We start from the raw sequence: 11,385 nt of genomic DNA, 5'->3' as shown, positions 1-11,385 counted from the left end.
TAGTACAAGTCATTACAAATCATCAGAAGCAACAGAATTGATCCTCAGACCCGAAACAACCAAGATATCCACCATAATGCAAAAATACAAAAGACTAAATAGAATATGCCTGCAGCATAATTTGGAAAAATAACTAAAATCATAGGAAAGAGCTCGAAATAACTTTTTCAATGATATAAAGAATTCCTAGATGAAAGATCAAATGCTCAAGATATACCTCATAGAGTGCAAAATTGTACCCCTAACTTTGATAGCAAAAAAAGTCATAAAAAAGGCATCAAAATTGAAAACTAATTGTACCACTAAGACGAACTTGGAACCAGCTTCTTGATGATATGTCGTATTTATAAAATGAAACCTATATGCTCGAGATAAGAGAAAACACATGAAGGTAGGTCCAAACAAATCCTGAAGGAGTGATAGGAAGTGGTGATGCAATGCTTATGTGGTGCTGATGTCAACAAGTGACAACCCAAATTTGATAGGCAAATGGTCATCAAGGCAAAAATGCCATAAAATGACCCCTGCCAAAAAAAAAAACCAGCCGTTAGAAACAAAACAAGATGATGAAAAAGTCACTATCACCGAATTAAATAACTGGTGCCAAATCTCTAAAGAACAAAATAGGGGCATGAAGATCTAGAGCTCTAATACCATGTTGAGGTTGACAAAGATCAACCCCACAACTCCCAAGAATCACTTGCATGGAAACACCTACAACAAAAAGAGAGAAGCAAAAGTTATAGAGGCTTGGATAGATAGATCCATAGATGAGACATTCTTGGTGAACAAAAAGATGAATTTTTATTATCAATAATGAATTGGTTAATAATTACAAAGAGAGATCATCCTTATAAAGGAGATCAAAATCCTAAAAAGATCTTACCTAGGTTGCATAATAAAAATTAATAAAAGAATTAATTATTATATGCCTAAAATTTAGCTTAAGTAGACTAGAGTTAATTAGAAAATATCTAATTACTCTAACATATAACATTATTGACATTTTTTTTGGATAGTTGAGTAGTCTTTGAAGTCATAAACTGAGAGAGAGTTGTAACATTTTTAGTTGTTGTATTGCCAATAGTTTTGTGATCTAATTACAATATAGTGATGAATAATTAAGATTTTTACAAACTTTTTAAATTATATTTTTAGTTCTTTATGTTATAACTATAGATCAAATAGGCACTAGATGTATAGTGTCCTCAGTCAACTCATGGTCTTAATTGAAACCCTAAACATTTTTATCTTTATTACTTTTAATATATCCTCCTATAGGCTTAAGATTTTCTAGTAAAAGTATTAAAAACTACCACCATTATTAAAAAGTGATATATTTAATCCACCATTACATGTGTGGTCAGCTGAACTATCTCAACCCAATAGGCCTTGTTTAGACAAGTCACAAGCTGATTAGCTTGTCCAGTCACTGTAAATTGGGGCATTTATGTGGCATTTAATTAAAAATAATAGAAAAGAGGCCTCAAAGATTCTTTGTACTATTTACTTACATTGGAAGGGCTTAGTCAGAGTGTTTTTATGATTCAACAAATTTTAATGTCAAAGGAAACTTAATGATCACTGTTAGTTTTTTGCAACCAGCAACTTCACTGTCATGGTTTCTTCACCATCATTTTTACTCAATACATTGTATGATCGAAATCATGAAATGAATGAAAAGTAGGTCATTCTTAAACATTGTACACTAAAAAAGATATTAAGGTTGTAAAAACAAGTCATTTTTAATTATTTAATACTTTTAGCTTAAGAATCAAAACTTAATATATGATATTTAAACAATCAATAAAAAACGAAGCTAAAACAATACCCCTGTTATTTTTGCCACTGCATTAACATGCCAAAAGAAGGCCCTTAAGAAGTGCTCTAACCACTCCACAAATGTACAAGCAACTTGGTTTAACAAGTTCACCACAGATTAAGAGCAAATAGTAGAAACTAAAAAAAAAGTTTAAAAAACATATATTTATAAGCCACCCTACTAGCGATGCAGGCACCAGTAGAGTGATAGATGACAGAGAGAGTTACTGCTCGTCACACCAACAAACTACAACAAAGTTCCCTGCCACTCCCTAACACACAACACACATTTATTTATCTATTTATATATACAGTGGGAGAGAAAGTAGAGAAGCTGCATGCTGTGGATCCTAGTTAGCTCCCACCCACACAAGGTGGTTCTCGATAGTAAAATGGCAGACTGAAGCACCGCCTGGCTTCAGATTGAACTTCTGCAGTGCAGCGTGTTCGGGACTCCAAGCGCTGGTGTCCGTGTGACAGATGGCCGCCGCCTCCATCTCCTTGCCATCTTCGCCCTTCACCCAAACTCTCGCAGCCTTGGTCCCGTTGAATTCGTGGCAGTAATACACCGCGTACGCATACTTCACAAGGTGACAAACAGTCATCGGCTTCTCTGCTTCGCTCTCGAATTTCACCCCAACAATGGTGTACTCCTGCTTCCCAGATTTTGACATCTTCGGAACATTCGTCCCAAGAACAGTTAAACGGTTGCTCCCGAGCTTCGATGTGGTGAAGTCGATCATGGACTCCAATGATGTTGCGCAGTACTTTGTTTCGCCCACCACAGCAGGTCTTTCGCAGGCTTTTAACGCCCTCTGCATGGCCAGAGCGGTGAGGGAATGAGGCGCTACGTTGACCTCCTTCAACGCCAGGGAGAGCTTGTCGGAAGAGAATGGGATTTCGTCTGCCACGGCGCGGGGAAGAAGACGCATCTTCTGCTTGTTTGAAAAGTTCACAGAGAATTTTGTTCCGCACTGCAGATTCTTCTCGAGCAGAAACAAGCTGATGTAACTACGGTAATTGAAAAGTTGATCATCTGCAGCGTAAGACCCGTGGTTGGACGGCAATTTATCTGGCACGCCGCGCGAAAGAGAGTCCATCTTCTCAAGTTTGGGAATGCTTTCCATTTCCTGCACCAAGCGTATCAAAGATGCCACCCCGACTCTTTCATTCGCTGCTTCTTTCTGACCATGATTAGCTGAGATGAGTTCCAACACACTCTGTGGGATGGCCGTGGTGGGCAGCTTCTCCCGCCAGTACGCAGCTATTACACTTTCCCTCTCGCCATCCAAATACGCCGCCCCGCTGGTCGCCACTGACTGTCAAAACCCACACACTTCAAAAAATATTGCAAAATTTGAAAGAGGTCATATAAACTGTTATACTAACAACTCCTTAACTAAATGATCAGTCAATTTGATTAGGAATGATTTCCAAATACCAATATCCGTACGTGAAGCAAGAAATTGCTAAGTATTCATATAGACTTATTAGCTTCATGATCATGAATGAATTTCAACTATCGATATCTTGAAAACTTATATTATTGATTAAAATTAAGGGAAAAATTAAGTTCAGAACTACGCAAATGCAAGGAACTGCTAAATATTTCAGTAAACTCAATAAAGGAAGTAAATCAATCACGAACTATCTATATTAGCCTTCTTTTTTTAAAAAAATATGGGAAACATACAATGAGAAGAAGGAAAACAGTTAAATCCCTCATCTTGTAATTAGAAGACAAGCAATATGAATGATTTTCAGAGATACCAAGTGAAGGCGGATCACGTCTGTTTAAATAGCTGCTGAGCTCGGTGTCAACAGCCATGGCGGATGCAACCATAGAAGACATTACCACATGGGCTCTATTTTAAATCGATATCTTATTCATAAACAATTGATTTCGTATTGAATGAATTTATAAAAGATTCGTTTTCGGTTTAAACCTAAGCTAAGGGTACAGAAAATCGCCGCTTCTTGCGGAAGTAGCAATATCTGCTGAAAATGCGCAGCCCCGTTGATCACTACTATTGAGAAGGCTTTCCCACTACTCGCCCCTGCCACTTCTAATAATCGGGCATCCACTACAATAAGTACAACTAAAATAATACCATGGTAGAGGTAACCATAGCAGACATGCGTGTGTAATATCAGGTGGCTAGAGTTGCTCTAATTAGTCACTCCCTGCACCTTATTATTGAAAATGGTCACGGACGGAGTTGGGAAACCAAGACGTACACGGCAACCTGACCAAAGTTGCTCAATCAATCGTTTTTAGTAGTCTCCACAAAATTCTTAATAATACTAGTCTCCCCAAAATTATTGGAAGTAGTGAACATAAATTTAAAAAAATGTTTCTACAAAATTATTAAGAGTAGTATATACTTAATCCTCAAAAATAGTGTCTACAAAGTCACATCAATTTCTATAAATTAAAGTTATTATAATGTAATAATAAAAACTTAAGAAAGGATATGAGTTGAGTGTATTTTAATAATTCTTACTTTAAAGTTATTTGTATTATTTGTATTCGTGGTGAATGATCCTTACTGAAATGAAACAGATAAAAAGGAAACAATTAAATAATGTCAATAAAATATGTAGATGTATCAATCTCACTTTTGTCAAGTGACCTGTAGAGTAAAATTGGGACTATTATGAAACTTTCATTTAAGATTTTGAGAATTACAAAGTCAAGAATCCTATGAAATCTTCATGTCAAATGGTCATCTCTACTATCATAGGATTTAAAATGTATAAAAGAAAATGGATAATTAAAATGTATAAAATAGAATGAATAACTTCCACTTGGTAATATATGGCACAAAATTAAATTAATAAATTTGACCATTTTCATTTTATTGAGTTTTATATGTTGTACTTTAAAATTACAAAAGTAAATTAGATAAAAGTTATAAGCCCTCCTCTATTTTCTTATTTTTTAAATAATTATCATCTATTTCTTAGGGATTCCTAATAATTAAACTTTACTCAACAATGAAACTTTCTTTTATTTATTTTTATGATTTTATCATTCTTAGTTTTAAATTGGCCACAGGGATGGAAAGACTTTATCCATATTTGATTGGGTTCCCCGTAGTTATTTACATGCAAAATTGTAAGGGCATATTTTGTTGTTGGAATACAACCAAAATACAAATTGAAAATTAGATTTTTATTTAATTTTCTAATTTGGTACATCAAATCAAAATTGGGAATAGGAGTGTGTATTTCCATTTGAACTCAAAAATGAGTGTGTGTCCATTCTCAAAAACATTGAAATAGATATTCCAATTCTCAATCTAGCGTTCTCAAATTTAATATTTTGTTCTTCTTCTTTTTTATGGAGGTCATCCACAAAGACTTTTAGGTACCCAATACGGGCCCATGCATGCCTGAAACCTCTTCAGCTAACAACCAAGGACTGAGGAGCTCTTTGTGAGCCATTCAACTTCACCAATAGACCAAGAGCCCATTGACAAATTTAATATTTTTTTGAATTCATGATTAAATGAGTTTCTCTATAGATCATTTTAGGGTCAAAAGACCAATTATCGCTCATATATCATATTCATCTTTGCTCCGTGAACTAGTTTTTCAAGGCTGAGAACTAGGTCTGTTAAATTTATTTCAATGGGGCTTTCCAATGTTTTGTAGGTCTATTTATTTATCACTTAAATGTGTGCTTCAGTTTGCACCATTACCTTTGTATTTTGATTTTTCTTCTTGTAGAATACTCTTCCCTGTGTATTTTGGTTTTCCCTATGTTTTGTGGGTCTGTACTAATTAGAAAACCATATTGCAACCTTCGCCTCACCTCAAATATAGTCTGCATAAATGCTTGAAATATAGTATGTCTAAGAGTTTGGTATGCATTGATGATGGTTTATAATTTATTTTGAAGTTTCATTATTTGCGTGCATAAATAAACCACTTCCTCACACTACTCCACTATACTAATTTCATTGAATTTTTTATAGTGGGTTTCTCTATTTCAAATCGCATTAAGTTTGCAACATTAGGACATGGAAACAAAAATTATTAATATAGTATAAAGAGAAAAGAGTGCACAGAGGAAGAAATAATGGTGAAGCAGTGTTTAAGGTAATGTAGAACAAAAAAATAATAATAGACTATAAAGAGATAAGAGTGCACAGAGGAAGAAATAATGGTGAAGCAGTGTTTAAGATAATTTAGAACAAAGTGTAAGGAAAATGTAGGATTCACTAAGACCAAATTGAAGCATTTGGTGGCTGACTTGCAAGAAATTTTTGAGGTGGGTTTGAACTTTGGTAAAAGCTTATGAGAAACATTTCATCAATTTATAGTCATTTTGATCCTTTTTACATATTTAATTGAGATTCTAGCTAAGCAATTTCAAGAGACCTTTTTGGTAGCCTATTGATGATCAAATTGGTTTTATTTTGATGATCTTATTCCAATTACACATTTGTACAACCAAAAATGGGATAAACATATTTTCAATTGAATTCCAAGTGAACCAAACAAGTCTAGACTATCAATTCTCAATTCCAATTCCAATCCTCATTTCTTATGCCAACAACCAAACAAGCCCTAATTGTCTTCCAAAAGATAGAAGTTGGTTATAAAAAAAATTCATAGAGATCAATTTTGTCATCATTAATTCTCAAAGTGAATTTGCAATTAGAAATAAGATAACCTTCTCCTATGGCCTCCTTATTTCTGCATGTATTTTATCATACTTGAAAGGGATGTTTATATATCTTGAAAGGGACATTTACGTATTTTTCTATAACTGGTTGTGGCCTTAATAGAACAGATTTTTAGATGTATTCCAATGAGAAAATAAAATATTTCCTTTTAAAATCCTCTCATATGCTACTATTATGCCTCAATAATATCTAGGCATTTTATATTTCTAACATTTCCATGTATATACAGATGACTTTTTATTTCTGATTCTTTAAAATTTTGAAATGCCTGCACAAGGGTTTTTTATCCTTTCTTGTTTATGGGTTTTGCAGGGCTTTTAAAACTATGTTGTGACTATAGGGATCTTTGATTAGATATGAATGTAAGGATGTTGGCATTGTGTTATATTTGTCATTAGTGACAATACTTATTCAATTTTCTATGGTTACCAAGCTCATGATTTAGTCTCCAATGGTTCTGAGGAATCCAGTGATAACTAGGTTTCACAGTTCACACTAAGCATTTCAAAAACTACCAAGTGAATATAGACAGTGTGTAGTCTAGCAGTTATCACCGAGCAGATAGTGGTCACCGAGCTTCATAGTGTCTACCGAGTCATCAATTTCTATGATGTGAAGCTAGTGTCTAACGAATGATGGGATGAGCAGTGTTTACCTAGTGTAACCAAGGTAAACAAAGTGTCCAATATCTACTGAGTGATACTATAGCTACCAAGTCTCCAATGGTCACTGACTTTGAAGCTACGTTGAGTGATTAGTATAGACCGAGCCTCTACTTCTACCAAGTGCATGATGATGCTGAGTAATGTAGTGGATGTTGAGTATCAAAAGTTCACTAAGTCAGCTTACAGAACCTGAGTTTCTACTATTTGGCTAACTTAGTAATATTTTGTTTACTTGTGATTTAGCCAACCTTGTAATTGTAAATACTGGAATGGTATACATATGTAATGTATTGTATCATTTGTAATGTATGGATATGGATATGTAATATTTTGAGAAGAGTGAATGCAAATTAGCACCAGAGAAGAGTATTCAACAAGTTCTCTAAGGAGTAGTAAAGTTATATCTATCACAAGAGATGATCTATACTTTAAGGATCTAATCAACAATCAAGTTGTAAGTTAGATCTAATGTTTCATCCTAATAGGTGAATCAATTTCTAAATCCTTTAACAGGGTAGACTTAATAGTCTTTCTTTAAATCTCTTAATAGAGTGCATACTTCATTGTACGTTTGTAAAACCTCTAACAAGATGGATCTAGTAGTCCAAATTGCTCTTAAGAAGGTAGATCATCAAAAGTCGTCAATTTAAGCCTTAAAAAGCCAACTTTGTACTATAGTATTGAAGTTTTGTGGGTATCATCCCCACCCCAGTTTTGCTTTCTATTTGGAAGGTTTCTGGTTCACCAAATACTGCATTCATGTGTGGTGAATGTTTATCTTTCAGTTTCTAATGCATGCAATAGATTAGATGAATTAATGGTGTATGGATTATGTTGATTAAGTGCTGAATTAGTTTAAATTTTTGAGGTTACTAATCCACCCCTCCCCTCTCAGTAACCTAGCTAGTCTTGATTATTTCAAACAATTGGTATTAGAGCTTTGTGATTCTTAGGATAAAGTTTAACAGCTTGAACAAAGATCAAGGATAATAGAGATATTTAGACTTGACAAAGCTATTGACAATGAAAAGCTAGATCTAGAGATGGTCATAGCTCAACTCAAGGAAGCAAAAGAACATCTTTCACAATCCCTAAAAGGAAGGAAGGAACTTGCAAAACAAACGAATGACCACTAGTATATTGAAGAAAAGATTGAAGACTTTTTCCCATCAAGAAATTCAAATGAAGCAAATGAGGCAATCAAAGAACTCCTAGAAAAGAATGGCTCTCTGCAAGAAGAGGTAAGAAAATTGAAAAGAGAACAGGAAATTTAGTCAATAAGATTGTGTGAAATATTGGAACAAAGAAACAAGGCAAATGAAGACATGGAGGCAAGGAATAATGAAACTCAAAATCAATCCTTTCAGCAAGAAAGTCTTATCAATCAGCTCTCCAATGTAGATGAGGAAATCATGAGTCTGAGATTTGAAAATGAAAGGATAAGAAATGACTTAATCACTAAAAGACAAATCAATGAAAGATGGAAAGCTGATCTAAATTCTGAAAAACAACTCAATGAAAGAATAATGAAATCTCAAGCAGACATGGATCAATTGAATCAGCAGAGTGAGTAGAATCTTTATAGGCAAAAGGGTAAAGTAGGACTTGGATACAAAGAAGAAGGTGAATCTTCCAAACAAGGTGCTCAAAGGAATCAAAGACCTACTTGCAATCACTGTGGTAAGATAGGTCATACATCAAACAAATGTTGGAGCAATGGAAAGGCAAAATTCAATGAAAAATTCTATAGTTTCAATTAGCATGGTCATAAAGAATGCAAGGAGAAACCAACATTTGAAGGTAAATGTCACAAATGCAAGAAACAAGGTCACAAGGCATCTGAATGTAGATCTAAACCATTCAATCTAGCTGAACAAATTATTAAGGCAATATTTGGTTGGGACTACAATACTTGGTGTAGATGTCATTAATGTGGAGAATATGGACACATTGGCATAAACTGTGTAAGGCATCACTTGAGAAAGAAGGATACAATAATAAGATGTTATACATGCACTGAAATTGGTCATATAGCTAAGAACTACATGAATATAGGTAGAGTTGAAGATGAAATGAAAGCTAACGCTGATAATATCAAAGAAGTAGATGAGACAACAGTGGATTCCCAAATCTACCAAGCAAGCTAGTTCAAATGATGGCCATGTCACTCAAGAAGTGGGTGACTCCACCATTTCCAATTAGGTTCTTAAAGGAAGAACTAGAACTATATCTTCAAGTCATATATTGAACAGTTCCAAATGAATGAAAGCAGAAGATCCAAATCAATATTTCAAACATAGAGGGATCACAAAAAATTAGGTCATATTGAGCAAGGTTGGTCATAGACTCTACTGATCTAGGTTGGGAGTAATAAAAGTTTTGTTTGATCGCCAAGTCACAAGCTTCTACTGAGCAAAGTGAGTGGATGACAGTCTATCATGCACTATGTCATTATGGCACCAAGCGTTAATGGAAAATTTTCATCAAAAAGGGTACAATTTAACTTCATTTTTCACCGCTTCTTTAGTATACCCAAAGTAAAGTGATTTCTAGGAGCATCCAAGCAATCTCGAGCAAAATTGCAACAAAGATTTTTCAAAAGAATTTTCTCATTTATCGAGTAACCATGGCATCTGGAAGAAACAATAGTAGCAAGGCTAAAAGAGGTTTTGAGATGTTGGTGAAAGGCGTGGGAATGGAAAGCACCAAATTTCAAGTTAGTAATAGTAGTTGCAGAGTCACTCGACTCGAATGGAGGTCAATTGCAAATCCCTCCAAAGGTTCTCCTTATTAATGATATTCACACTCATTTTAAGTGTTCTGTGCAAGAAATTAAAACCCTAGAGATGGACAGTGACCTAGGAGAAATGTGTGTTGATGGATCTTTAAAACCCAAGCATAGGCATCTAGAAGTCAAAGGATTAACCCATATCTCGCATATGTCAAGGAATTTCCAAGTGAAGTGGATTAGGTATATTATGAGTCATGTGCATAATGGTTAGTTATGGTTAGAGAAGCCTGTGTTGATCACAAAGAAAATGATTCATAAGATCATGGGTCTCTCTATGCTCAACAAAACTAAAATAACCAAAACCCTAGGTTGGGAAGAGCTTCAAAAGAAAACCCTAGCCAAGTGGGACAGTAGAGGTCTGAAGATTAGCAATGTATCTAACATGGAATTAAGGTTTGGAATTCACATCATTGCACATAAGATATATAGCTCCAGTTGATTGAATAGTGTGTCAAGTGACGCTGTTGATTTGGCATTCAAGGTTGTAAAGAAAAATCTAGAATTTGATCTATCAGATTTATTATTGAAGCAATTAAACAAGAACATGGACAGCATCAAGACATCAAAGAACAAACCCTATAAATTTGTTTCTTTGCTAACATGTCTTTTCTTTTATATTCAAATTTTTTTCCCATCAAAAGGTTTAGTTGTATGGAGGAAAGATACTCCCATTTTGTATCAGATTAATGAATTTTTTGTAGAAATGGGTGAAAATTTTGAAAGTATTATGGATAATTATTTTGAAGCTTTTAAGGAGAAGATGAACAACAGGTTCCAGATTCCTCCTAAACTAGTTGAAGATTATAAAGATGATGTATGTTTCATGGTTGATTGTGATAAAGTTTACATCCAAGCAATCAGGCCTAGAGTTGCATGGGTGAAACTTCTTCCATATGAGGTTAACATTGATGAGACAAAAGACATTATTGAAGCCCTAGTCAATGAGCTAGTAGATCCAAAGCTACCTATCTTTGGAACATATGATGAAGCCAAAGCTAGAATAGAGCTTGAAATCAAGCTACCTCAAGCAATAAGAGAAGGTAAGAGGAAGGTAGCAAACTTGAAAACTACAACTGCCCCTCTTATGCTTATCGAGGGAAAAGGAGAAAATTTTGATGACTCTGAAGAAGAAGGGCAGGAATCTAAAAAGGAGTTAAAGCCAGTGAAAAGGAAAGGAAAGGTAATTATTACCAAGCCACCCAAAGCCTCCACAGTTGTGTTCACAAGAAGATCTAAGAAGAAAGGTGGTAGTAAAGTTGTGTTTAGTAAGCCCCCACTCCCCTTCCAAGAAAGGTTGAAACAAATGGAAGAAGGTGCAGGCATCACAAACTTCAAGGCACTAAAATTTGAAACCAAAACAGACATAGAGAAAATGCAGATTGAGGAGCTAGTGCTAAATAAGATGGGAAAATAC

The 11,385-nt window shown here is 34.7% G+C and overlaps 1 protein-coding gene across 1 annotated transcript; it reads right to left on the bottom strand.

Annotated features, from left to right (window-relative positions):
• Positions 1–2,171: 2,171 nt before the first annotated feature.
• On the bottom strand, positions 2,172–3,547 carry LOC149566755 (BURP domain-containing protein 6-like). The gene is made up of 2 exons (XM_089816526.1): positions 3,515–3,547; positions 2,172–3,140 (listed from the first exon to the last, which is right to left on the bottom strand). The coding sequence occupies exons 1-2, from the start codon at positions 3,545–3,547 to the stop codon at positions 2,172–2,174; spliced, it is 1,002 nt and encodes a 333-aa protein (XP_089672652.1).
• Between the last annotated feature and the right edge of the window lie 7,838 nt (positions 3,548–11,385).

This window comes from Cupressus sempervirens, chromosome 3 (assembly GCF_028749045.1).
Source record: "Cupressus sempervirens isolate cs-2001-9-10 chromosome 3, ASM2874904v1, whole genome shotgun sequence".
Classification (NCBI taxonomy): domain Eukaryota; kingdom Viridiplantae; phylum Streptophyta; class Pinopsida; order Cupressales; family Cupressaceae; genus Cupressus; species Cupressus sempervirens.
The sequence above is the reverse complement of the archived record's forward strand: the minus strand, read 5'-3'. Positions and strand labels throughout refer to the sequence as shown.